This window comes from Podarcis filfolensis (assembly GCF_964270895.1).
Source record: "Podarcis filfolensis genome assembly, chromosome: 16".
Classification (NCBI taxonomy): domain Eukaryota; kingdom Metazoa; phylum Chordata; class Lepidosauria; order Squamata; family Lacertidae; genus Podarcis; species Podarcis filfolensis.
In genome coordinates this window covers 19,494,188-19,521,948 of record NC_139620.1, presented here as the reverse complement: position 1 = coordinate 19,521,948, position 27,761 = coordinate 19,494,188, and the positions used below count along the sequence as shown (strand labels likewise).

The following is a 27,761-nucleotide window of genomic DNA, read 5'->3' as shown; positions in this document are numbered from 1 at the left end:
GAGCGCGGGGGAGGGAAGGAGGGAGGAGCAAAGAGGGAGGGGCCGATCTGCCTCGCAGCCCGGGGACCAGGTAGTATAATGTTCCATCAGGCGCGGAGGGATGGGGATGGTGTATGTTTTTATTCCTCCATTCATTTCTGATCGCTTTCTTGCTTTATGGGTGGCTGGGAGTTCCAAGGAGTTTTTATTCTCCTTTCCTGGTTGTAGAATAAAAATAAGCCAGGAGTAAAGAAGGATGGAGGGGGGGGTTAAGGTTAGGGGGGTTAAGGTTGCCCCCCCCAATCATTTGCGCCCCCATCTCATGCCGCTGGCCAAGCAGCAAGACATCCCTGTGTTGAATACCAGGTTTATCTCTCGCTCTAAATAGAGAGGAACATTCAATGCTTTGATCAAGGGCCTAGTTCTCACTGAGGTGGAAAGCCTGGACCACTTCAGGCTGCTGTTTTAGCTGCTGGCGTTAGGGTATATTCCTCCCTACCATGTTTTGGACATATAGACCTGCATGTAAACAACCAGCCCATCGGGGAGGAGTCTCGACCCAGAATCCGGACCTGCTTGTTCTTGCATGTTCGGGAATAAATTTTGTTTGTATGGATAGGGGAGCATTCAAGGGGAAAGATTTGTAGCTCAGCAGTCGAGCACATGCTTTTCATGCAAAAGGTCCCAGGTTCATGTCCCCAATGTCAGTAGGACTGGGAGAGATTTCCCAGAGAGCTGCTACCAGTCAGTGTTTACAAACTGGGCTAGACAGGCCACAGGTCTGTCTTGGAATAGGCAGTGGCGTAGCGTGGGGGGTGCAGGGGGGGCCGGCCGCACCGGGCGCAACATCTGGGGGTTAGGGTTAGGGGGCGCAAATTCACGGGTTAGGGGGCGCAAATCCACGGGTTCGGGGTGCAAATTACTTGCCTTGCCCCGGGTGCTGACAACCCACGCTACGCCACTGGGAATAGGGCCAGGTGGTATATTAAAAGCACACACTCTCCGTCACCAAAGGATACTGGAAACTCTAGTTTATCCCTCTCAGATCTACAATTCCCAGCACCCTTAAACTACAGCTCGCAGAATTCTGGTGCAGGGGGACTGTATGATGTGCTCACAGCCTAAATATGATGAAGGGTGCTGCAGTTATCAAGTTAATTCCACTCACCTCCAGTGAAAAACTACAGCTAAGAACCATATGTAGAATGAGGGGGAAGAATTCTAGACTTGGCATTAACTGGGAAGCTCAGGTAACAGTGATGGGCAGGACATGTTTTTGTTTTTTTAACCAACATACCAGTTGTGACCCTCTCTGGAGAAGATGCATCTTGTCTCAGCTTTTCAGGCGCAACTGAAATCCAGTCTGGACTACTGCAGGTCACTCCATGATTATAGCTTTGTATTGGAAATACTTTTGCATCAGTAACTGTATTTTGCTGTCTGTGCTTTCCTTGAAAGTATTTGTGAATTGCTTTTTTAAATTCTCTATTTATTTGTAACACATTCTTCTGCCATTTGTTAACCTCTAAGTTCATTGGATGGTGCACAATGTTTTCAAAGCAATGCCATAAAATGTAAAAAGAAAAGAAAAGAAAAATGCACAGTGGTCATGAAATTGCAAACAAATTAAAACAGCACTAGAAGAGATCTGTCTTCCTCATCTCGGGACTATATTCTCAGGGTTCTCTGGGGAGAGGGGATGCTCATTTGGCCAGGGTGGCCTAACAGTCAGCCCCTCTTCCCAAAGAACTCTGGGAATTGAAGCCCTTGGAGGGGAATAGGAGCCTCCTGACAACTCTCAGCACCCTAAATAAACTACATCTCCCATAATTCTTTGCAGAGAGCCATAATCATTTAAGGGGACGTGGGTGGCGTTGTGGTCTAAACCACTGAGCCTAGGGCTTGCCGATCGGAAGGTCAGCAGTTTGAATCCCTGTGATGGGGTGAGCTCCCATTGCTCGGTCCCAGCTCCTGCCAACCTAGCAGTTCAAAAGCACATCAAAGTGCAAGTAGATAAATAGGTACCACTCCGGCAGGAAGGTAAACGGCGTTTCCGTTCACTGCTCTGGTTTTGCCAGAAGCGGCTCAGTCATGCTGCCACATGTCCCAGAAAAACTGTCTGCAAACAAACGTCGGCTCCCTCGTCCAGTAAAGTGAGATGAGCGCCGCAACCCCAGAGTCATCTGCGACTGGACTTAACTGTCAGGGGGTCCTTTACCTTTACCTTTTTATAACCATTTAAAGTGGAGCAAATCACTTTGCGGTATGATTGTGGCCTAGGAAGGTGCTGCGAGAAGCCCTTTGTCTTCTGACTCCCCTCCTTCCTATTTTTCCTGCCTCATTTCTTTTTCCTTTGCAAAATCTCTCAGGGTCGCAACATCTGGAGAACCACGCAGTTGACGCTCCAATCCAGCCACCACTTCTCCATCACTTTCTCCAGGGACCGCTTCCCTTCCTTGCATTACAAACTTGGTGTGGTCGTCAGCTTTTGATGCAGCTACTGACCTAAAGGATAGGACCTGACTTTCCTCCAGAGATCTGTTTCTCCTGGGCGCCGCTATTGTGGAGCTTCCGAGATTTGCCCTGCGTCCGTTGCCTTGCGGTACGGTCTTTGTCCAGCCTTCCCAGTAAGAGTTTTGCGCTCCCTGCCACTGAGTGAATGGGGGCCCCGTCTGTGCTCCAGCCGTCTCTCCAATCCTTGCCACTACTTCCTCGCTGCCACCATTGATCTGCCACGTTAATGTTGAGTGTGTTGTGTTTTAAAGTCTTAAGGAAGATGCAGAGACGGCACAGCAGCATCACGGACAGCCTGCCTCCTGAAAGGTTAGTTCTGTTTTAAATGTACGGCATCCTTCTATCTTAACAACTCACTAGGGATGCGGGTAGAGACACCTGTGCCCTTCCAAATATTGTTGGACTCCCATCATTCTTGAATGTTGGCCATGCTGGCTGGGGCTGATGGGAATTGAAGTCCCACAGAAACATCTGAAAGGCCACAGTTTGTTTACTGTGCACAACTGCTCCCACCCCCCACTTAAAGATAGAAGTCTTTCTGCCAAGCCTTTCTTGGGTGCCTCCTATGGGAGTGTTACCCTAGAGGACCCCCATAGTATTGGATTGGGCTGTTGCGACCTCACCAGGCAGTTGAGATGCTCTGTACGTGGTTCACATGTTCCCAGGGAAGAACATGGAGATGTCTGTGTTTGTGATTTATTTTTTAATTCCTGAGCCCTGGGAGAACCGATTAGTTGCCCCGTTAATTTGGAGGTGGGGGCATAAAGCCACATGACAAAGTATCTTGCTAACCGTTTTATTTCCCTGTGTGTCTTGTGTGTGAACCTAGCCTTTGAGGAGTAGCTATAAAAATATCTGAGAAGCAGTGGCTTTGTGTGACTTGGGAGATGCTTGGAGTCGATAAAGAGGTCCAGTGAGGCTGGTGAACTCCATAGGGGGCCTGCCTGGCTGCACACATCGTTTCTAAACTTGGAGGAGTTGGGGCGCAGGGAATGGATCCACAACCTGGAGAGATTTCGCAGCTCCCATGTGTCTCTTTGTGGCTTCAGACTTTCGCTGATCATCTTCTTCTTTTAACAAGTTGTGTTTTGAAAAATCTTTCTTCTCCTCCCCTCCTTCTTCCAATTACTTTCTCAGTCCCCCTTTAAACCACAGTCCCGAGATGATTTACCCGTGAGATAATTAAAGCCACAAAACCCACAAATGCATTTAGCTGTGATTCCTTCGTTGCAGCGGGTTGGGCTAGATGACCCTTGGGCCCCTTCCAACGCTATATTTCTATGATCCTGTGATTTAAAGCAAAACTGAAACCCTAACAAGTGGTACAGACCCATTTATCCAGCTGGGAAAGCCTATCAGAACCAAAATGCTGTTGTTTCCAGAAGGTGCATATATGTGGGCGTGTGTTGTATTTTGACAGGGATGCTGTTTCACAGAGCAGGGGTAAAAGGTAAAGGGACCCCTGACCATTAGGTCCAGTCGTGGCCGACTCTGGGGTTGCGGTGCTCATCTCGCTTTATTGGCTGAGGGAGCCGGCGTACAGCTTCCAGGTCATGTGGCCAGCATGACTAAGCCGCTTCTGGCGAACCAGAGCAGCGCACGGAAACTCCATTTACCTTCCCGCCAGAGCGGTACCTATTTATCTACTTGCACTTTGATGTGCTTTCAAACTGCTAGGTTGGCAGGAGCTGGGACCGAACAACGGGAGCTCACCCCATCATGGGGATTCGAACTGCCGACCTTCTGATCGGCAAGTCCTAGCTTCTGTGGTTTAACCCACAGCGCTACCCACGTCCCTGCAGAGCAGGCATAGACACTCTAAAATCCCTTCTTGGATAAAGTTGTTGTCCTCTTGATTTCTGCGTTTCTATTCAGCATATTCCATCTGCTTGGTTTGCCATTCTTCTCTGGTCAGGACTTTGTCTTCTTTCCAACTTTGGGCTAATAACATCCGGGCGGCTGTTGTTATAAAAGAATGGGGAAATTTTTTAAAGTTATTTAGGAGACCACTGTAAGCAGGTGGAAAAACAAGAGCAGGGTTTTGACCCGCTTGTAGTGCAAAGAATATTAAGGACAAAATGGCTTGATATAAAAATTGGAGTACGGAGGAATGTGCAGTTGTAGATGTTTATTTTTTATTTTTTAAATGATATTTATTAGGAGTTTCAAAAATTACAGAAAAAAGAAGAAAAGAAAACAACAAAAAAATTAACAAAACATACATAACAATACATAAAAAGGGGAAAAAAACATAAAAACCAATACAACAATAACAATAAAAAACACACATCCAATATTCCATATCTTTATCTTTCATTTACTTGTTTCATTGACCTCCTCACACCTCCCTTTTTGTATTCTAGTTTAGTTATTTGTTTCAGCAAATTCTTTCCATCTTTCTCAATTTTTATTGGGTAATTTATCTTAACGGTCTAACCTATTAATTAGCTCAGCAAATCCTTTCCATCTTTTACTATATTCTGTCGTTCAATTTACCTTAATTTATTTTAACCTTATCTTACCATAAAATACCTTAAAGCTTAAAACTTCATATTTATTTGTACATATCTCCTTATATCATTTCTACTAAAGCCAAATAGTTTCATTCCAACATTTTTCCTAATACTCGTTAATTTTACACTAATTCCCAAAATAATTTTTTAAAAATTTTCTTCCAGTCTTCATCCAACGTCTCTTCTTCCTGGTCTCGGGTTATGTCAGTCCTTACCGTCCATTCCGTCTAGTCCATCAACCTGGTAATCTTATGTCCGAGGCTCTTAAGTCTTTTCCATGTCCCTTCTGCAGATCTTCTTCTTGTTTATACCTGCACTTTACCTTGTCTTTTGTTGATCTCTTTCTTGATTTCTTTCCTTTCTCATTGAGGAGTAGGTCTCGGGGAGACTCCAACTCAAAAATATCTCTGTCTCTCCTCAGCAGATCAGCCCATTCCCCACAGTCCCATTCCCCACAGTCAGCAGTATAGTCCAGAGAGTATTTAAAAGCATGTTTCAAAGTCCCTCCCGCCTGGGATTTTTAAAGGGTCTCTGCCTTCGCCGCGGCGGCAAGACCCGATTTTTGCAGAGCGGGTTCCTCTCGGTCAGAGGAACTCCGCCATTGCCGATGGCGCTAACCCAGAAGTCTGCAGTTGTAGATGTTTAAACTAAGACTCCATGGAGGGCATGGAGGGAAGTCTCAGGATTCCGAGAATCTCCTCACACAGATATGTTCTTGTTAGTTTGTGTTTATTAGTACTGTACTTTGTATTTGTAAAACCAATGAAAATTATTTTTTAAAATGAAATAAAATCCCTTCTTGGAGTCACTTCAGAGAAAGGGGCTTCTGAGATCTCTGGAGCTGGCAAGAGAGACTTTCCCGCAGACTGCAGCAATCTACTGGGTGTATAAGGAGAAAGTTTTTTCCTTGCATTTGAGCTAGCACCTGATTAAACAAATTTTAGTTTAATCTGATTCTTTCTTTCCTTATTACTATTATTATTAATAATAATAATACAGTGGTACCTTGGTTCTCAAACTTAATCCGTTCCGGAAGTCTGTTCCAAAACCAAAGCGTTCCAAAACCAAGGTGTGCTTTCCCATAGAAAGTAATGCAAAACGGATTAATCCGTTCCAGACTTTTAAAATCAACCCCTAAAACAGCAATTTAACACGAATTTTACTATCTAATGAGACCATTGATCCATAAAATGAAAGCAATAATCAATGTACTGTACTATAAAGTAAATATTGTAGATGATAAAAATTAAAATTCATTTTTTTTCTTACCTGCACTGATGATAGTCATTGTTTGGATGGGGGGCTTTTATCCATTTCCACAGTCACACTAACAATCATTAGCTGAACTGGGTTCCACACAGTCACAAAAACAAATTAACCGAAAAAGCCTCAAAAACCAAAACGCAAAAGATATAGCAAAAGCACCAATCTTAATCCAAACAAAAGCACCAAACTTAATCTGTTCCGGAAGTGCATTTGACTTCCAAAATGTTCAAAAACCAAGGCGCAGCTTCTAATCGGTGCAGGCGCCCCAGAAACAATAGCTGACAGCCACATCGGACGTTCAGCTTCCAAAAAACGTTCAAAAATTGGAACACCTACTTTCGGGTTTTCGGTGTTTGGGAACCAAGGCGTTTGAGAACCAAGGCGTTTGAGAACCAAGGTACCACTGTATTATTACTTGGATGTATGTTTGTGTGTTTATACCAGAAGCCGGAGTCAAACCATCTCCTCCGAGACGAGCGTGGATGAAGGCGGCATTTTCGAAGGTCTCAAGACGGAAGCTCCCTCGCCGCAGCAGCTTTTCTCCGGACTGGGGGGCATCCCCTCAGGCACCATCGCAGCCACCCCTTTCCAATCCAGCTTGGTCCTGGGGTCCTCAGCCGGAGGCGGGGAGGTGTTCATCCAGATGCCTTCCTCGCGGGAGGAGGGGCCCAGCCGGCCAGAGGGAGGTCCCTTCCACCACCGGCAGCAGCCCCACCACTACCACCACAGCCACCAGCGCGGTTCCTCCCTACTGCACATGGCCGGCGGCGACCGCCACGGACACACCGAGGAGGGGCCTGAGGATCAGCCCGGGACACCAGCCCCTGCTCTTTCGGAGCTGAAAGCGGTCGTCTCCTGGTTGCAGAAGGGACTCCCATTCATCATGATCCTCTTGGCGAAAGTCTGTTTCCAGCATAAGCTTGGTAAGGCCTCTCGTTCGACGCTTGGAGCAAATGTAAGAACTTGGTGAATCCAGTACAGTGGTACCTCGGGTTACATATGCTTCAGGTTACATACGCTTCAGGTTACACACTCCGCTAACCCAGAAATAGTGCTTCAGGTTAAGAACTTTGCTTCAGGATGAGAACAGAAATCGTGCGGCGGCAGCAGGAGGCCCCATTAGCTAAAGTGGTGCTTCAGGTTAAGAACAGTTTCAGGTTAAGAACGGACCTCCAGAACGAATTAAGTACTTAACCAGAGGTACCACTGTAGTGTAGCAGCAAATCCAGGAGTTCGGGCCCTTCATGGTAGTCACAACCACACACACACCTCTGTGATTATACAACCTTCCAAGATCATACAGTAATCTTACAATACAGTCGTACCTCGGAAGTCAACACCTTGCAACGCAAATGTTTTGGCTCCTGAACGCTGCAAACCTGGAAGTGAGTGTTCCGGTTTGTGAACATTCTTTGGAACCCAAACTTCCGATGCAGGTTCTCTGGCTTCTGATTGGCTGCAGGAAGCTCCTGCAGCCAATTGGAAGCCATGCCTTGGTTTCCAAACGTTTTGGAAGTTGAATGGACTTCCGGCGCAGATTCCAAGGAACGACTGTATAAAAATAGGATACACTGTAATCAATGGACCGACCGTAGGATGACACTCCTTTTGTTTGGATAAATATGACAACATTTGAAATGAGTTCATACAGAATGAAGGAGGCTATTGACATCTACATATGTAATAGGATAATAACACTACAATCATACCTTGGAAGTAGAATAGAATCCATTCCGGAAGGCCTTTCGACTTCCAAAATGTTTGAAAACAAAGTGCAACTTCCGATTGGCTGCAGAATGTTGCTGCAGCCAATTTCTTCGTGGGCCGGTCAAACGACCTCCACGGGCCGCTTCCGGCCCATGGGCCTTAGGTTGGTGACCCCTGTGGTAGATGTACAAGTCATGTTTCTCTTTCTCTCTGTAGGAATTGCTCTGTGCATCGGCATGGCAAGCACGTTCGCATATGCAAACTCGACTCTCCGAGAACAGGTGTCCCTGAAGGTGAGTTGCGGAACATGGATGCCTCTGGACAGTGGTTGGTGGTTGGCAGTGGGGTTGGAAGAGTCTGAAGGGAGATCTCTGGACTCCTGGCATAATGAAGCCCAAGGGCTAAGAGGAGTTCCTTTCCTAAGATAGGTTTCAAACCAATAGAAACATCCTCCATAGAAAGGTACTGGGAACAAGCAATATCAAGATCAGCTGAACTTTGCTGCTTATTTTTCTGTGATTACATAACAAAAAAGTGTGGGGTTTTGTTTTGTTTTACATTATGAACTTCCTTAGAACTGGAGAGGACCCATCCCTGCCCCAGGGAGTCTACAGTCTAAAATTCACCACAGGCAATGAAAGCAGAGACAGGGATAAGTAGGTTCAGCAGTCTTGGAGTTCTTTTTTTCATACAGCAAGTTGCTAGTCTTCATGGTGGCAGAGAATTATCTTTGGAGTCTCTGGAATTACATATTGGGCTTTTTGTTGTTGTCGTCGTTCTCCTCAGGAAAAGCGGTCTGTGCTGGTGGTGTTCTGGATCCTGGCCTTCCTCACAGCCAACACTCTGTACTTGCTGTATACTTTCAGCTCCCAGCAGTTGTACAACAGGTAAGCAAAACGGCTTGGATCCTTGAGAAAAACAGGTAGCCAGCCGCTCATCAGAAGAGCAAGGAGGGATTCAATGAAAGGGGAAGAAGCACTTTTTTTTTGCTTGTGTGTGACTGGAAGGGACTTGGAGAAAGCTCACAGCCAGATAAGCAAGGGTGTGAGAACCTGCATCCCTCCAGGAGCTGCTGGACTACAACTCCCATTATCTGTAACCATTGGCCATGCTAGCTGGCACTGATGGGAGTTGGATTCTCCAGCATCTGAAACATTGGAAGCTGCCTTGCACCGACTCAGACCACTGATTCATCTAGCCAGTGTTTCCTTCCTTCCTTCCTTCCTTCCTTTTTTGGTGAAAAATAAAAGGTGTCCCCGTGCTCATATATTGATGAAAATGTAGGAGCCAGCACAAAATGGCTGCCATGAGCGACAAAACAAGAGCTGTGTGATTACTGCCACAAAAAAGGCCTGCATCTCAGCTCAGCATTGTCCACAGTGACTATAGTTGTTCAGGGTGCTGAGAGTTGTTCGGAAGACCCCCATTCTCCCTTCACAGAGCTACAATTCCCAGGGTGCTTTAACAACCGATCCTTCTTCCCAAGGAAGTATGTTTAGGGTGCTGAGAGTTGCTAGGAGACGCCTCACCCCCACCGCCATATTCCTCACAGAGCTACAATTCCCAGAATTCTCTGGGAAAGGGGACTGACTATTAAACCACTCCTGGAATTGTAGCTCTCTGAAGAGATTCGGAGGGGGTGTCTTCCTAACAACTCAGCACCCTGAACAACCTACAGTTCCCATGATTCTTTGGAGGGAAGCGATGGCTGTTTAAAGCAGCATGAGGCTGCTGGTGTAGATGGGTTACAATGTGCAAATCATAGCACTGGGCTGTGCGATCTAAAATAAGGCCATCTCTTAAATCTGGATATTCTGGGCTCTGGATGAGAATCCGCAGGTATATTTCGCAAAGCTGAGTGATGTTTGGCATCAAATTGAAATTGGGGGTGGGTACCTTTTGGGTAGGAAGGGTGGTTTATCTTCACCTCATAAACTTAGAAAGCACAGACATCAGCCTGGATCTTTGGTTGACTTTCTCTTTGCTCAGATTTGCTATTTTGTTTTTGTTTTTCTTTCCGTTTCCCCGATCTAATTTATTTGTGGATTCAGTTGTGTGTGTCTGCCTGTTTGCTTTTTTAAAATCAATTTCTTTCATTCCCATCTCTGTATTTCTGGGTTTTTATTTTGGGAGGTCTCTCATTTTTGATTGTTGTTTTGTTTTTAGGGTTTAATTTCCATTGTGATGTGCCCATATTGTGAGTATTTTGATTTCTGTTTATCCCAATCCATTTGTTTATTTACTTCGCAAACAAGCCCGTTGATGCTCCCACCCAGCATGAAACCATATCCCGCAGTCGCTGCCTAATTAGGAAGCAAAGCCAGAGCTTAACTGTCCTGGGAATGTGATGGGAATGAGGCTTCAGATTGTTCAGTTGCTTTCAGAAGTGCGGGTGCAACTCTGCTTGCAGAAAGGGGTTTGCCTGGGGTTAAAGCAGATAGAGCAAAGGACCTCCAGATTGTGTGTTGGCAAGGGAGAAAAAAAGGTATCAAATGAGAATTCCCTGGATGCCAAGGTCCAGCTTTGGAGCAAGTACAGTGGTACCTGAGGTTACATACGCTTCAGGTTACAGACTCCGCAAACCCAGAAATAGTGCTTCAGGTTAAGAACTTTGCTTCAGGAATTGTACTTTGGCGGCGCGGCAGCAGCAGGAGGCCCCATTAGCTAAAGTGGTGCTTCAGGTTAAGAACAGTTTCAGGTTAAAAACGGACGTCCGGAACGAATTAAGTACTTAACCCGAGGTACCGCTGTACTCTTTAGTGTGAAAAGCCCAGCAGAGATTTAAAACCACAAAATACGCAGCAAAGTAAAGCGTGGCAATATAGGCTGTTCGACTTTTAAAAATTTCTATCCAAATTATGTACTTCCTGCTAGAAACAATTTTGCTATTTTCTTACTCTACAAATCTTTCTTTCTGTGTGATTGCAACGGTGAGAATTCCCCTCTCTAGCTAGATTCACAGACCACACTCTGCAGAACAATAGACTTTCAAAACAACACTAATGTCTCACATCATATGGAGCTGATATATAGAAAAGGCTTTAGAACACGAGAAAAGCGACAATGCTCATACTTTTGTAAACCTAAGAAAAACTTAATTAAAAAAAAAAATGTGTTGCGAGATTTCAGTCTCTGCCTTTTCCATTGAGAAGAACGTTCATTGATTCTTTTTTTAAAAAAATGACAAATTCACAACAGTATTACAACAAAAGTATTGCATGCTTAAAAATACAAATAGCCGTTGCTATAGTTGTAAGTGATCAAGACATTATCAACAACTTTCTCTAGAAAAATATGAATTTTTCCATCCATGTCCACCCCTTTTATTCTTTTCCTTTGAATCAAAAAACTTACTGATCAACTCCTGCCATACCAATCAGACACATGTATACTCAGAAGTAAGTCTCATCAAGTTCAACAGGGCTTGAGTCTAGATAGATTGATCTAGGATTGCGAGCATAAGGTCTTTTTGCATTTATTTCCTCTTCTATAGTGTGCCGTCTATATTGATTTCAGGCTGCTATTTCATTTTTCCACTGCCTATTGGAAAATCTCTTTTCTCAAGAATTGTGCGATAAATATGTTAGTTCCTGCTTTGCTTTCTATTGCCTTTTACAGTGACTTTGCTTGAACGTCATGATAAAGCTATGTTTTAGCACAGGGGTCAGCAAACTTTTTCAGTAGGGGGCCGGTCCACTGTCCCTCAGACCTTGTGGGGGGCCAGACTATATTTTGAAGGGAAAAAATGAACGAATTCCTATGCCCCACAAATAACCCAGAGATGCATTTTAAATAAAAGGGCACATTCTACTCATGTAAAAACACGCTGATTCCCGGACTGTCCACAGGCCGGATTGAGAAGGTGATTGGGCCGGATCCGGCCCCCAGGCCTTAGTTTGCCTACCCATGTTTTAGCACGATGAGAACAAACTAGATTCCTCCCGGAACCCTGCTGCCCAGCAGTCTCATCCTTTCCCCCTTCTGTTTCCACAACATCTGGAAAGAATTTAGAAGCTTTGACGTTCTTGGGTTATCTGAACTGAGCAAACCGCAGTTCATCTTAACTCTGCTTTTCTTGAAACGAGCCAATTTCAAACCAGGGTTTAGGAAGCTGTATCTTTGTAAACCGCTTGGTGGACTGTTTAAGTGAATTGGTGTGTAAAGTGTTCAAATAAATAAATAAAAGACTCGCCTCTTCCTGTCCTGCCCGTTTCAGCCTCATCTTCCTGAGACCCAACTTGGAGAAGCTGGATTTCTTCGATCTGATGTGGATTGTGGGGATCACAGACTTTGTACTCAAGTACCTCACCATCGGTTTGAAGTGTCTGGTTGTTGCATTGCCGAAAATCGTACTTGCCGTGAAATCAAAGGTAAAGAGAAAGAGGGAGAGAGAGTTCTGTTCTCACTTTGGTTGGGATGCAGATCTTAAGATGATTTTATTTTGTTTTTTGCCTTCATGGGGAGGGATCTGGTGTTGTGGATCAGACTAGGGCTCCCATCCTTTTCATTCCAAAGAGTTTACTTATCCAAAGAGTTAGTTTATATTCTGCTATTTAAAAAATAAATAAAAAATCAGAGGGGTTTGCAACAATTGTACATAAACCATACAATAGAAACCATATGAAAAAGTTAAATTCAGAAGCCATCTAACTATTATGCAAAGGCGTGTTGTTAATTGCCTCCGTAAATCAGACAGGATGGAAAAGCTTTCAGCACGCAGTTGAAACAGAGGGCACCTACTGGATCTCTAGTGGCAGGGTGTTCCACAAGACTAGGCTGTCAACATTAAGGTTCAGTTTCTTGTTGTTGTCAAATGAGCCTGACCAATTGGGGAATGACCAGCAATGCTGCTGCAGATGATCTCCTGGATGATCAAGTTGAGATTCCTGCATTGCTGGGGGTTGGGCTAGATGACCCTTGGGTCAACTCTACTATTCTATGATCTCTACGTAGGGCTTTGATGGTCCCCTGCACGAAACCTTAGGGAGCCACTGCCACTCAATATGGACCACAATGAGCTTTAAAAAATGTTTAAATATAACTTTATGAAAAATACAGAAACTTTTCTACTAGGGATAACAGACACAGGTATAGCAAGAGAAGATCAGAAAATATTCCTCTATGCCGCAAGGATCCTAATTGCTAAAAACTGGAAAAAAAGAAATTGTGCCAACAAAAATGGAATGGCAAGACAAACTGTTAGAGTATATTGAACTGGCTAGATTAACAGAGGCAATTAGAGATCACACTAGACAAGAGTTTCAAAAAGCATGGGGAAAATGCAGAGAACACTTCGCAAAACAGTGCCCTAAAATACATACCTGGACTTGTTTCGATTAATGTCTGCAGGAGACTTTGTGGATATTAAAGTTATAATTAGAAAAATCTTAATATTTATTCATAAAGGAAACAGCTTATAAGAAGTAAACAAGGAGGCCAGATACAGGATAAAGGAAGTCTTTTATTTGGTTGTTTGTATTGTTGTATGTTATGCTCATTGTATGTTATGTTCATGTTTAATGAGGGTGGTTTTCTGTATTGGGGGGTGGGGGGGTTATGTTATGTTGTAAATAAAATTTCCAACACAATGAGCTAGGCAGACCAATGGTCTGTCCTGGTAGCTACCTATTTAATTCAGCCTTCTGTTTAGAGCCATGAGAACAGAACTATCTTTCTGCAGGGAGGAAGGGTCCAAACTTAGTGGTATAACACCTGCTTTTCATGCAGCAGGTCCCAGGTTCCACCCGCAATGGAATCTCAAGGTAGGGCTGGGGAAAGTCTCCTTGTCTGAAACCCTGGATGGTCGCTGCCAGTCTGTGTAGACAGCACTGGGCTAGATGGACCAAGGGGTCTGGCTCAATGTAAGGCAGCTTCGAGGTCAGAGGCACCAACGCTTCTGAATACCAGTTGCTGGAAACCACAGGAAATGGAGAGATGCTTTTGTGCTCGGATCCTGCTTGCTGGTTTCCCATTGGGGCGCCTGGTTGGCCGCTGTGAGAACAGGAAGCTGGGCTAGATGGGCCACCGATCCATCTACTGGATGGTGGACTCTTCTTATGTTCTTAAGAAGAACATAAAGAACTGGACTCTTCTTATGTTCTTAATGGAATTAGGAAATGAGAAAACGGGGGTGATGGTGTGGCCGTTCTCCTCCTTTGCTCCCCATTTCACCTTTACTCCCCCCAGTTAGTACAGAAGCACTTTTGTGCGGGAGACAGATGGGGACCTCTGTGTTAAGCGCACACAATTATCATCCTTCAGCCGGTGCTGAGATTTCAAGCCAGGGGATCAAAGTAATTCTAAATGGGTTTTGCGTGAGTAGGTGTGGTTGGAAAGGTTTGTCCCTAGATGCTGGGGTACTTAAGAAGAAATATTAATTTACCCCTGGCAGTCGTCCAAGAATCTCGCCGCCCTCCCCCTACCGCAAGCCTCTGATGATAATGATTATTATTATTATTTTATTTGGGGAGATTAATGGGCTGGGTCATGGCATAATCCAGCTTGGGGAGCGGGTGATGGTGGTGAAAACCCATCCAACATGCAAACGATGCAAATCGTCAGCCCAAGACAAATTGCGGAGCTGGAAGAGGTTCACAGCCTTTGCTTGCTTGTCTAAGAGCCGTCCCAAGTCCTCATTAATCCTTGTCCCAGAGAAGAAAGAGACTGTGCCTGTATTTTTCAACCGCACCAGGAGGCTGGTAAGATTGCATCTGTCAGGGGCCCCCTAATGGCTCGCAGCACAGATGCCTCATTCTGAAAATACTTTTTCTCTTTGTCGAGACGCTGATCATCATCTCGAGTTGCCGTCTTTCTTCCTGCCGACCTTGAAAACAAGGCCCTCCTGAGTGCTAGACTGAGGACGGTGTCTTAAAACCAGCCTTGCGCTTGTGTGTTCTCACTGGAATTCGACATTCTAAAACCGTTTGTATGAGTTTTTAAAATCCCTTAAAAAATGAAAAAAGAGGCAAGCTTCTAGATCTCATGGTCTTTGAGAAAAGACAGAAAACCTATGTGTTGTCTCCAGCCATCTGCTGTTTTGTACATAAGGGCATGAGGTGAGCCTGCTGGGTCAGGCCAATGGCCCATCTAGTGGAGCATCTTGTTCTTACAGCGGCCAGCCACATGCCTGTGGGAAACACGCAAGCAGGATTCGAACACAAGTCCACTCTCCCCTCTTGTGTTTTCCAGCACCTGGTATTCAGAAGCGTTGCTGCCTTCAACAATGGAGGCAGAGCATAGCCATTGTGGCTAGTAGCCAGGGGCAGATCTACTATTAAATTAATGATGCTTAATCTTGAGGGCCCTTAATCCTCAAGAGGCCCCACAAGACCACGTTGCTTGAAATTTTGCTTGAAAAAGTGCATCATGCATGTATATAACATTTCCCCAATTTCCCCTAATTTTCACACACACCCTACCCCCACCCAACTAAAAAACTATAAGGCAGGGGTAGGCAACCTAAGGCCCGGGCGCCGGATCCGGCCCAATCACCTTCTAAATCCGGCCTGCGGATGGTCTGGGAATCAGCATGTTTTTACATGAGCAGAATGTGTCCTTTCATTTAAAATGCATCTCTGGGTTATTTGTGGGGTCTGCCTGGTGTGTTCACATGAGTAGAATGTGTGCTTTTATTTAAAACACATCTCTGGGTTATTTGTGGGGCATAGGAATTCGTTCATTTCCCCCCCCAAAATATAGTCCGGCCCCCCACATGGTCTGAGGGATGGTGGACCGGCCCACGGTTGAAAAAGGCATAGGAATTTTTTATTTATGCCAGTGACTTTGACATGTGAGACAATCCAGTACAGCATCTTTAGTAAAAATCTGATTGTATGTATGTATGTATGTATGTATGTGGTGATCTGTTGTGGAACAACCCCATTGAAGAAGATGACAGTGGCTACCCAGGCCTCCTTGCTGGTTGTAAAGGGGCCCCCTTAACTGATCAGGCTTCAGGGTCCTAAAAATGTCGGTTTGCCACTGCTAGTAGCCATTGATGACCTCATACACCTCCACAAATTTGCCTAATCTTTTTTTAAAAAACCTCCAAATTGGTGGCCATCACTGCCTCATGTGGGAGCGAGTTCCGTAGTTTTAACTCTGTACAGCTGCACAAAGAAGTGCTTCCATTTTACCTGTCCCAGATCTCCCAAAATTCAGCTTCTTTGGACATCCAGGAGTTCTAGCTTTAGGAGAGAGGGAGGAAAACTTTTTCGCTATCTGTTCCCCCCGCGTCACATTCAGAGGCTTGCATGCACCAGGAGGAAGAGGAGGTGTCTGGCATTTCCCAAATTTCCATCACGAGTATTTCTGTTGCTTGCCTTAAAAAATAATAATCACCCACACCCCTCAAGCTGTCGCTCCTTAGCGGTGTAAATGAGAACCTGCCATTTGCCGCCCGGACAACAATAGGCGCCTCGAGGAGCCACATGGCTCTGGCCGTTTTAATTTACTTTAATTCGTTTTCTATTGAACCCAAATGGTATCTGCTTGTTGTGTTGTTTTTAATGGAGGGCGTTCGGGAGAGGTGTAGCCAAGGCTCTCTTGAGAGAAGAGAGGGCCGCAGCTGTTTCAAAGCGCTCCAGCGCTGTGTCTCTGGTATCCGTTGGGCTTTTCAGGTTAGGGATAACGGCGGTTTCTGAAAGGTGCGCCAGGGAGGGAGGGAGGGAACGGTTGTTCTCACACAAAGTTCCTTTGCATGCCACCACTCAGCGGAGACTGTGACCTTCAGTACCTTAAGGATCGCCTTTCCCCATACGCACTGACCCAGACCCTGTGCTTGTCATCAGAGGCCCTTCTCTCTTTCCCCATCCCAGAGAGCTTCGGAGTATGGCAACAAGGGAACAGGCCTTTTTTGTGGTGGCTCCCTGATTATGGAATGCTCTCCCTGGAGAGGCCCACCTGGCACCATCATTACATGACTTTAGGCACCAGGCAAAAACAATTCCTCTTTACCGCCGCCTATCGCTATTAAATAATCTATGGTTTGTCATAGTGTGGGGAAGAGGACTGTTATTATGATATTTTATTATTAGGCTGTCAGTATGCTTTTTGTTATGTTTTTATCATTGATGTTCTGTAATGTACAGCTGCCATATGTCTGAGATTTCCTGGGCATATCTGGGATTCATCCGTCGGAAATAGCATCCGGGCAGAATATAAGAAAATCGGCAAAAAATGTCTAGGGAAACCTGGGCATGTGACAACCCATGTCGGAAGTGTTCGGGTTTTTTGGTGAATTTCCTTAAAAATAGCTGAAAAGCTTCATTTTGGGGGGAGATTTTGCTCCCACCCTTAAAAAAAGAAAAGAAAAAGCTCAACAACTTTGCCCCCACCCCAGAAAACCCCCTTAGTGTCTGGATTTTCACTTTTTGAAATATGGCAACCCTGTCTAATGTGTTTCTTAATGTTGTATACCACCCTGGGATCTTCTGATAAAGAGTAGTATATAAATTAAATGATGATGATGATGATGTTACATCCATTGTGCTTCACTGGTTGTGCTTTCTAAGACTCTCTCCACTGGGAGCGAACTGCAGTTCCTTTGGGGCACCCCCATCCCAGTGGTAGGCGGAGCCAGAGGCCAGAGTGGGCGGAGCACCGCTTGTGAGTTTTGACCTTTGGGCAGCAGTTCCACACACGCTTGCGCACCCCTCTCGATCCATCTGGATAAGCAGAGGGCCTGGGAAGAGCTCAAAGACTCAGGGAGAGTGTGAAGCAGGGCTGATGAGAAGGAGTGTGGCCTAGGGAAAGCCCTGAGGGCCAGGTAGAGTGTCCTGAGGGGCCACATTCATACCCCAAGTTTGGAGTCCCACACCTCTAGACCTAATTATGTTAGTGGGGCCCTCTCTTCAGACAGTAGCTTGTGAAGGAAAGGCAGTCACCTTAGATTTTGAGACTCTACTGCTCATTCTGCTGAGCGCCCACCCCCGACAGCTGCCTCCAGAGTCCTGCCTTGATGGTGCCACTCTGGTTTGGAAAAATGCCTGGCCTGTATGCTTTGTTTGCAAACACTGGTAGAAAATGTGAATTGATCAGCGGGATTGTGCGTACTTCTCAACCGATACAGGTCCATCGTCTCCCAATCCCGGTGTGTGTGTGTGTGTGTGATCCTATAAATATGTTCCAGTAATAAAGGATGGAATATTTTCTCACCTGAAAAACCTGTTTGGGCAGAAGATTTAATGGAGAGGGGGCGAGCCTGTCGTTGATTGATCTACTCACACACATGCCTGTGGATCTCTGTCTTACACACATATTCACAAAAATGCCTATTCTGTAGAGTTAGCAAGCCTGCTCTTAGGATTTTCACATGCTGCAGACGGCATTGCTGTAGACTTGAATTTCCTTCGGATCAGGCAGAACATTGGCGAAGGGTTGTAACTCAGTGGCAAAGCATCTGCCTGGCATGCGGAAGGTCTTGGGTTCTATTCCCGGCGATTCCTGGTAGGGCTGGGAGTGTTGTGTTCCTGAAACTCTAGAGAGCTGCTGCCAGTCAGTGTAGACAATACTGCGCTAGATGGACTGAAGACTTGTAAGGCAGTTTCCTGTGTTTCTATATCAGTTTTTCGAACAGATGGCCTATATCAGTCTATGGCTACCTCAGAATTAGGACCCAAGCTTTCCAAATCCAGTTTGTACACCTGTGTCCTCTGGGCAGCATTTAACTGTCTGGGGTGGGGGTGGGGAGGCAGGGCTGCCCCAATATATTTGGACACCTGAGGCAAACCACAAAATGGCTCCCCCACCCGCCAGGGGAGAAGGGGAATGAGTGAAGAGCTACATAAGGAACAAGGGGGGGGGATAAAGATCTACATCGGGATTGGCTGCCCCTCCAGGTCTTGCTGTCTGATGCGGTCGCCTTAACTTGCCTTGTGAGTGGGTCACCCTGGACGGGAGTCTGTACCATTACAGACCCTCCAAGTGTCCCTATATTCCAGGGACAGTCCTGGATTTACAGAAGCCATCCCGGTTTCTGTGGCGCTGTGGGTTAAACCACAGAGCCTAGGACTTGCCGATCAGAAGGTCGGTGGTTCGAATCCCCGCGATGGGTTGAGCTCCCGTTGCTCGGTCCCTGCTCCTGCCCACCTAGCAGTTCGAAAGCACGTCAAAGTGCAAGTAGATAAATAGGCACCGCTCCAGCGGGAAGGTAAACGGTGTTTCTGTGCACTGCTCTGGTTCGCCAGAAGCAGCTTAGTCATTCTGGCCACATGATCCGGAAGCTGTACGCCGGCTCCCTCGGCCAATAAAGCGAGATGAGCGCCGCAACCCCAGAGTTGGTCACAACTGGACCTAATGGTCAGGGGTCCCTTTTCCTTTTACCTTCCTTAGGTCCTAGGATATCCCTATTTTCATTAGATAAATATTGGAGGGTATGGAGTTATGTAACCCCCGAGCCAAGGAGATAAGTAACTAGACAACCTTTAGAAGACATTTGAAGGCAGCCGTGTTTAAGGAGTGTTTTTTTTAAAATGTTTTATTATGTTTTGATATATGTTGGAAGCCTCCCAGAATGGCTGGGGCAACTGAGTCAGATGGGCAGGGTATAAAACTCTTATTAATATAGAATAAAGGTAAAGGGGACCCCTGACCATTAGGTCCAGTCGTGACCGACTCTGGGGTTGCGGCGCTCATCTTGCTTTATTGGCCGAGGGAGCTGGCGTACAGCTTCCAGGTCATGTGGCCAGCATGACTAAGCCGCTTCTTCCAAACCAGAGCAGTGCACGGAAACGCCGTTTACCTTCCTGCCAGAGCGGTACCTATTTATCTACTTGCACTTTGACGTGCTTTCGAACTGCTAGGTTGGCAGGAGCAGGAACCAAGCAACGGGAGCTCACCCCGTCACAGGGATTCGAACCACCGACCTTCTGATCGGCAAGTCCTAGGCTCTGCGGTTTAACCCACAGCGCCACCCGCGTCCCTCTACATCCCTATTTTCATCGGAGAAATGTTGGAGGGTATGCCATTACCTGGTGAGCTGGCCGGACTAGGCCTAAAGGCAAAAGTAACCCCGAAAGACTTGCGAGTCCTTCTTTGCTTTGCACCTACAACAGAGGGGAAGGGAGCCGACAGGACTTTGTGCAGGCCGACTGCCTTGCCAAACGCCGCTGACAGCCTCCTCATTAGCAAGCGGCTACCCCCTGCGAGGAGCCGCACGCTTTGCTCCAGAGCCTCCCTTCTAATCTACTAAATGGCCTGCGCTTGGGATCTCAGGCTGTTGCCATTACAGATTTGCTCCGCGCGATGGGCCCCTCGGGAGGCGGAGGCGGGGGGCGGCCGGGTCCTTGAGTAAGCGGCTGGCGTGACCTCACTCGCTTTCCCGGGGGATATGAGATCATCCGAAATGCCGAAGCTCTCCAAAGCCCTTCGATTTGCTCAGCGAGAGAGAGAGAGAGAGCGAGGAGGACAGCTTTGCCGGGTGATCTCATCCTGGGGGACCCCCGGGGGGGGAGGGAGGGAGGGGGCCGAGCCTGCTGTTCTCCTCCAGGACCCTAATGGGCTTAATCCCCCTGGTTCTCGCTGGCAGCAAGGAGCCAGTATTGGAGAATGGATGGAAATCGGCCGTGTAAACACGAGTTACCTCTTTTCTTTTAAATGTTTCTCAAGTCTACAAAAGCAGCAGTGTGAATAACTCCCCCCAGTATATAAACTCAAGCTTCTCCTCTGCTGGGGTGTGTGTGAAGCCCCCTATTCTGGGAGGCACAGGGGGACTTGGGAGATTTAGTTTGTGTATTCTGTATGAGAATTGCCTCTTATCCTATGTAATTTTAGCAGATTTGACGGTCTATGTAGGACGCGGGTGGCGCTGTGGGTTAAACCACAGAGCCTAGGACTTGCCAATCAGAAGGTTGGCGGTTCGAATCCCCGTGACGGGGTGAGCTCCTGTTGCTCAGTCACTGCTCCTGCCAACTAGCAGTCCGAAAGCACATCAAAGAGCAAGTAGATAAATAGGTACCGCTCTGGCGGGAAGGTAAACGGCATTTCCATGCGCTGCTCTGGTTCGCCAGAAGCGGCTTAGTCATGCTGGCCACATGACCCGGAAGCTGTACGCCGGCTCCCTCAGCCAATAAAGTGAGATGAGCACCGCAACCCCAGAGTCAGCCATGACTGGACCTAGTGGTCAGGGGTCCCTTTACCTTTACCTTATTGTCTATGTAGTGATTGTCAATGTTTTCAGATGATGCCATGGTCTCTGCAATAAAGTCTACAATGATGACATAGGTAGCTCACTGGTCAGGCCATCGGTCTATCTTTCTTGGTGCTGCCAACTCTGACTGGCAGCAGCTCCGCAAGATTTCGGACAGGATCTTTTCCCAGCCCTGTCTTGGGGGTTGAACCTGGGACTTTCCCCATGCAAAGCGGATGCTCTAGTGCTCAGATGTGCCCCCCCAATAAATGTTCTAGTCCTCATGGTTCTGAATAATATCCATCACAGAAGGTCCCAGGATCTGCCTGGAAACCCCCAGAAATTTAGCTAGCAGCCAGTATGGAGAAGACTGAACTCGATGGACCAGTGACCTGATAAGGCACATTCTGACGTTCTTAAGAGAAGGGCTGTAGCTCAGGGGTTAGGGCATCTGCTTTGCATGCAGAAGGTCCCAGGTTCGATCCCTGCCATCCCCAAGTAGGTCTGGGAGAGAGAACCGCAGCCAGGCAGTGTCACTGAGGTGCAGGTGGCCGGCCTCAGTATAAGGCAGCTTCCTCCTGAGCTTTTGACAGCTGCCCAGTGGGCTATAATAATAATAATAATAATAATAATAATAATAATAATAATAATAGTTTATTATTTATACCCTGCCAATCTGGCTGGGTCTCCCCAGCCACCCTGGGCGGCTTCCAACAAAGTATTAAAATACAGTGGTCTGTTAAACATTAAAAGCTTCCCTAAAGAGGGCTGCCTTCAGATGTCTTCTAAAAGTTTGGTAGTTGTTCTTCTCTTTGACATCTGGTGGGAGGGGGTTCCACAGGGTGGGTGCCATTAGCGAGAAGGCCCTCTGCCTGGTTCCCTGTAACTTGGCTTCTCACAGTGAGGGAACCGCCAGAAGGCCCTGGGCACAGGATCTCCGTGTCCGGGCAGAATGATGGGGGTGGAGACGCTCCTTCAGGTATACAGGACCGAGGCCATTTAGGGCTTTAAAGGTCAGCACCAACACTTTGAATTGTGCTCGGAAACGTACAGGGAGCCAATGTAGATCTTTCTAGACCGGTGTTACGTGGTCTCGGCGGCCGCTCCCAGTCAGCAGTCTAGCTGCCGCATTCTGGATTAGTTGTAGTTTCTGGGTCCCCTTCAAAGGTAGCCCCACGTAGAGCGCATTGCAGTAATCCAAGCGAGAGATAACTACAGCATGCACCACTCTGGCGAGGCAGTCCGCAGGCAGGTAAGGTCTCAGCCTGCGTACCAGATGGAGCTGGTAAACAGCTGCCCTGGACATTTTAGTTGATTTGAGCCCTCCCCACAACTTGAGCAGACTGGGCGCCCTCTCCACAAACATCTGGAGGGCCGTAGAGGTAGGAGAGGGCTGGGACAAAGGCGAGAGGCACAGCACCCCCTGGGACTGGAAGATATGACGACTGTATTTTTGAGCCGCCATCCTCTTCCCAGGAGGGCAGCCAGCCAGGAGGTAAACACTGATCTAAATTGCTTTGCAGGTCCCACAGCGGTTTGCTCTGTTAAAGCCAAGCGCGTCGGGACAGATGCACGGGAAAAGATCCTGGTCCTGGGTTTTCAAAAGGGCCCAAGTGCCGTCTGCCAGGCTGCTGAGGTGGGTGAGGGGGCCTGGGAGTATAGCTGTCAACGTTTCCCCTTTTTAAAGGGAAATTCCCTTATTCTGAATAGGATTCCTCGCAAGAAAAGGGAAAAGTTGACAGCTATGCCTGGGAGCTGAGCAAAGCAGTCGGTTGTTCACTCTCTTTATTACAACACTGAGGGACCGATGCTCAGAAAGAAACTTCATACGAATATAGGAAACAATCCCGATCAAAAGAAAATAGAAAACCATAGCCATGGAATTACTGATAAATGTATGTCGTATTGTAGAGTGTCTGGCACAGAAAACAAAATTAGCGGCCCAGGAGGGGAGGGGGACGGAGAAGCAGAAGGCACATTTTGTTAGCTTTGCCAAAAGGCAGGCTTCATCCAGCCCCCACCCCACCCCAAAATGTGCTAGCTGGTCAATACAGGAACAACAGTTTAAGAAACGGGTGCCTGAGTTTTGATTGGTGTTTTCTTCTTCCCTCCTCGTTCCTTTTTCCTTGTGTGTCATTTTTTTCTTTTAGATTGTAAGACTGCGGGGGCAGGGACTGTCTGGTTGTAACAGATCATACGTAAGCCACCAAGGGAGCCTTTGGGGCTGAAGAGCAGGGGACAAATCCTTTAAATCAGGGTTTCCCAAACTTGGGTCTCCAGCTGTTTTTGAACTACAATTCCCACTAGTCGTGCTAGCTAGGGGTGATAGGAGTTGTAGTCCCCAAACAGCTGGAGACACAAGTTTGGGAAACCCTGCTTTAAATAAACAAAATCAGAACTTCAAATGAACTCCTAGCAAGTTTTACATACAGGAAACACCCGTTCAAAAGCTCTTTCTTTCCTTATTATGATATGCTTTAAACCTGGTCCTTTGAAACCTCAGATGAAGCGGCAAACCTGTTTATAGTTCAGTCCAGGTTGCTGCAGAGGGGTGCATTTGAACAGCTGGGTGTAAGAAAGGAATAAATGAACTGGGCAACCTGGATATGCTAGTTCTATGGTTCCAGGTGATAGCCTGGAAGTGGCCTTACCTGAGTTTCTCTCTCTCCTACAGGGCAAGTTCTACCTGGTCATTGAGGAGCTGAGCCAGCTGTTTCGCTCCCTGGTGCCCATCCAGCTGTGGTATAAATACATCATGGGGGACGACCCGTCCAGCAGCTATTTCCTCGGGGGGATTCTCCTGATCTTGTACAGCCTCTGCAAAGTAAGTGGCCGGCCTGAGGGTCAGGGGTGGGGAAAGCTTTAGGCCGCTTACAGTCTAACCTACCTCACAAGGTTGTGGTGGGGATTAAATGAGGAGGAAGGAGAACCAGCTGCTCCACTTTGAGCTCCTTGCAGGAAAAGTGGGATATAAATGTAGTATTATATATATTTTTTTAATTTTTTAAAATCCCAGCAAGTCATGAGAAAAACCATTTTCTGCTCGAGACCCTGGACAGCTGCTGCCAGCCCGAGTAGGAAACATTGGGCTAGATAAGACAAGTAGCCTGATCTGGGATAAAGCAGCATTCTGTGTTCCTTTGCGAGGACGTCAGCGCCCATTCACACTGCGCTAGAGTGCAGGTTTAGTTGCCAGTGTTGGTTTTATCGGCCTCCCAGCAGGCTGCCATTCAACAGGCGAAGCTTTGATCTCGCTTCAGAGAAAATGCTGTCGCTTTCCTTGAAAGACAGAAAAAGCACACACCCCCGCCACCCCCTCATCCTACGGTGAATTTCTACCTCTTTTTGTTCCAGTCTTTTGACATCTGCGGTCGCGTGGGAAGTGTGAGGAAAGCACTGAAGGTCCTTTGCACCCCCCAGGTAGGTAGGCAGCTGCTTTGCTCTCCTATAATTAAGATAATTGGATGCTTCAACAATGGCAAGGAAGAGCATCCATCGGAGCGGCAAGTGACTGACGAGCTTCTCTGCAGGGAGCGCTGGGAATTGCTAGCATTGCGCCGGTTAGGAAAGATTTGAGGAGTCCAGCTAAGTTAGCACATCCCTGGAAATCGCAGGGAATTATTCTCGGCTGTATTCGACCCAAAGCAAGCAATGAAGAAGCAATGGCAGCCAGTGTTTAAATGTATAGACAAAAGGGGGCAGACAGGCTCAAATGTGGCCCACCAGCCCTCTCTACCTGGCCCTCAGAACTCTCCCTAGGCCACGCCTCCAATCCCCAGCCACACCCCTCACCAGCCCTGATTGACAGCCAAGTGTTTCTGCCTGGCTGGATATGTGGCCTTGAATTCTGGCCATGCCTCTTGCCCAGGCATAGGCAAACTTGGCCCTCCAGATGTTTTGCGACTACAACTCCCATCATCCCTGACCACTGGTACTGTTAGCTGGGGGTGATGGGAGTTGTAGTCCCAAAATATCTGGGGGGCCGAGTTTGCCTATGCCTGCTCTTGCCTTTTTGGATGGGAGGACCAAGGAGGGTGCGTAGGGAAGCCATCCCACTGCACAAAGGTAAAAAATTATATTTCTTGTACCGCCCACCTTTGCCCCTGGCCCTTAGAAAGTTGTCCAGAAGGGAGTGCAGCCCTCAGGGTGTTGTAGCGATGTTTTGCATTGGAGTCACTTTCATGCAGGCAACTGACCCTATGCCTCACATTTGAGAGGCAGTGTGGTATAGCAGTGAAGAGTCCCAAGCTAGGACCTGGGAGACCGGGGTTCGAATCTCTCTCAGCCACGAAGCCCGTAGGGTATCAGGGACTGGACAGAGGAAGAATGGTGGAGACCGCCTCCCCAGCCTGAGCCTTCCAGAGAAGAGGAAGACAGTACCTCTGGATGTGAACGGGATCCATTCCGGAGCCCCATTCGTATCCTGAGCAGAATGCAACCTGCGCGTGTGTGGGTCACAATTTGCCGCTTCTGTGCACGACGTCATTTTGAGCGTCTGCGCATGCGCAAGCGGCGAAACCCGGAAGTAACCCGTTCTGTTACTTCCAGGTCGCCTGGAACGCAACCTGAAAATGCTCAACCTGAAGTGACTTTAACCCGAGGTATAACTGTATAGATATACAACAGTGGTTTGCGGGAGGTTATAGCTCAGAGGCAGAGAAGGAGAGAAGCTAGGAAATAATGGGGGAAGAGGAGGGGGAAGCAGAGGTGGAGCAGCTGGCTGACACCTTATCACTAGAAAGCATTCCAGACCCCCCTTCTCTCAGAACCCAGCGAGCATTGAAAGTAGGAGAACAAAGGGCTTAGAGACAAGTGGACCTAAGCGACCACCGTAATGGGGGTGGTGCTGTTGACGATTGAGAAGAGAAGTGGAGTGGAGATTACTCGGAGTAACGCTATTACTCCAAGAGGCTGCTTTTCTCTGTGAATATTGAATTAAAGACCTTGGTAAGAACTCTACTTGTTTATTTATTCCTGGCAGCCTACTGGGGGACGGGGAGGATTGGATTCCCTGACACCCGACATGGGGTGGCCTCATGGCCCAGCCAGTGTGTCGCTGCCTGACCTACCTCACAGGGTTGTTGTGGGTATAAAAGGCAGAGGAGAAGGCAGGATCAAAATGTAAAACTGAACGGCGACATCCTGTCGTTTTGACTGCGTGCTTCTCCCTCCTTTTTCCAGACCTACGGGGTCCGTGCGACCAGCCAGCAGTGCAGTGAGGCTGGCGACATCTGTGCCATCTGCCAGGCTGAGTTCCGGGAACCCCTGATCCTCTTATGCCAGGTAATGCGGACTGGTTGGGTGCTGGGCAGCCTGGGCAAAGTGGCGCTGTCCTCACCCGGCTTGCTAAGTCGCCTCTGGGCTTAGTTTGCCAAACTGGGGGAGGGGGGGAATGATCATACAAATTGCAGGTGTCACAGCGGCACACAGACACGCACAATGGCACTTTCCATGAAATCTTGCTCAACATGGGGCTTGAACGCACGACCCCGAGTTTAAGAGTGCCATGCTCTTGATTTGTCTGGGAAGAGTACACTGTTAGTTCCTAATACTGAAAAGAGGGCTTTTTGTCTTGCAGCAGCTGGGGGGGCGGGGGGCATTGGACAAGCTTAGATCCTAATTACTTTTATTTACTTTAGTTTTTGAATGCCTGGGAAGCTAGCCCCCCCCCCCCCCCGCTTTGCATATGTCAACACTTTGAAATTCATTTTTAAAAAATGGAAGGAAAAAAGAATTGGGGATAGGGTAAAGATTTCAGCCTCCTTAGAATTGGGCCTGGCGCCAGCAGCAAGCAGCCTCGGGCACCTGCCAGCACCCACCAGCACTCGTGTCTTTGTGGCTCCCGAGCAGCAAGAAGTTACTAGTCAATATTTTTTTATTTAAAAAAAATGAATTTCCGCACAGTGCCACAGAGGGGCGCTCGTTCAAATACTCTGGCGCCCCTCCTAGCGGTCCTTTCCATTGCTACATGCTCGCTGCTTCCTGCTCATTGTACACCATCCTGTATTTTCAGCACCGTTTGCCTCTGCAGAAGGTCCCGGGTTCCATAATAATGACAATAACCTTTGCTCCTTTTGCCTATAAAGCACGTATTTTGCGAAGAGTGTCTCTGCCTCTGGTTTGACCGGGAGAAGACCTGCCCGCTGTGCCGCTCTGTGGCCGTGGAGACCTTGCGGTGTTGGAAAGACGGTACCACTTCGGCTCATTTCCAGGTGTATTAAACAGGATGAATAGAATGGCGTCTCTCTCTCTCCTTCTTTCTCTTTCTCTTTCTCCTTCTTTGGTGGTGGAAGGAACGAGCATTTGCCTGCATGCTTACCTGAAGTCAGTGCAACCCTGCTCCCCTCCCGTCTTGCTGGAGCCTTGCATCTTCACTCAGGACCTGCCAGGAGCTGTGAAGAACGCCCTCCCTTCATACATTTGATGTTTGCGTTGGCCTCTTCTGCTCAGAACCAACTAGGCTCTTAAGGGAAGGGAGGTCAGATCGTTGTTTATTTCTTTGACATCTGGTGGGAGGGCGTTCCACAGGGCGGGCGCCACCACCGAGAAGACCCTCTGCCTGGTTCCCTGTAACCTCACTTCTCGCAGTGAGGGAACTGCCAGAAGGCCCTTGGAGCTGGACCTCAGTGTCCGGGCAGAACAATGGAGGTGGAGAC

The 27,761-nt window shown here is 47.4% G+C and overlaps 1 protein-coding gene across 1 annotated transcript; it reads left to right on the top strand.

Moving 5' to 3' along the window:
• The first annotated feature begins 12 nt into the window (after positions 1 to 12).
• RNFT2 (ring finger protein, transmembrane 2) lies at positions 13 to 27,341 on the top strand. The gene is made up of 10 exons (XM_083590359.1): positions 13 to 70; positions 2,349 to 2,802; positions 6,717 to 7,195; positions 8,196 to 8,272; positions 8,766 to 8,866; positions 12,196 to 12,349; positions 23,780 to 23,929; positions 24,460 to 24,525; positions 26,287 to 26,388; positions 27,192 to 27,341. Exons 2-10 carry the CDS (start codon positions 2,720 to 2,722, stop codon positions 27,324 to 27,326), a joined length of 1,347 nt encoding a protein of 448 aa, XP_083446485.1. The 5' UTR covers positions 13 to 70; positions 2,349 to 2,719; the 3' UTR covers positions 27,327 to 27,341.
• Positions 27,342 to 27,761: the final 420 nt, after the last annotated feature.

Bases quoted from the DNA above. Each gene is read 5' to 3' on its own strand.
- RNFT2 (XM_083590359.1), top strand. From the start codon at position 2,720: ATGTTGAGTGTGTTGTGTTTTAAAGTCTTAAGGAAGATGCAGAGACGG. The intron at 8,867-12,195 runs GTAAGCAAAACG...TGCCCGTTTCAG, and splicing joins TCCCAGCAGTTGTACAACAG to CCTCATCTTCCTGAGACCCA. The intron at 12,350-23,779 runs GTAAAGAGAAAG...TCTCTCCTACAG, and splicing joins TACTTGCCGTGAAATCAAAG to GGCAAGTTCTACCTGGTCAT.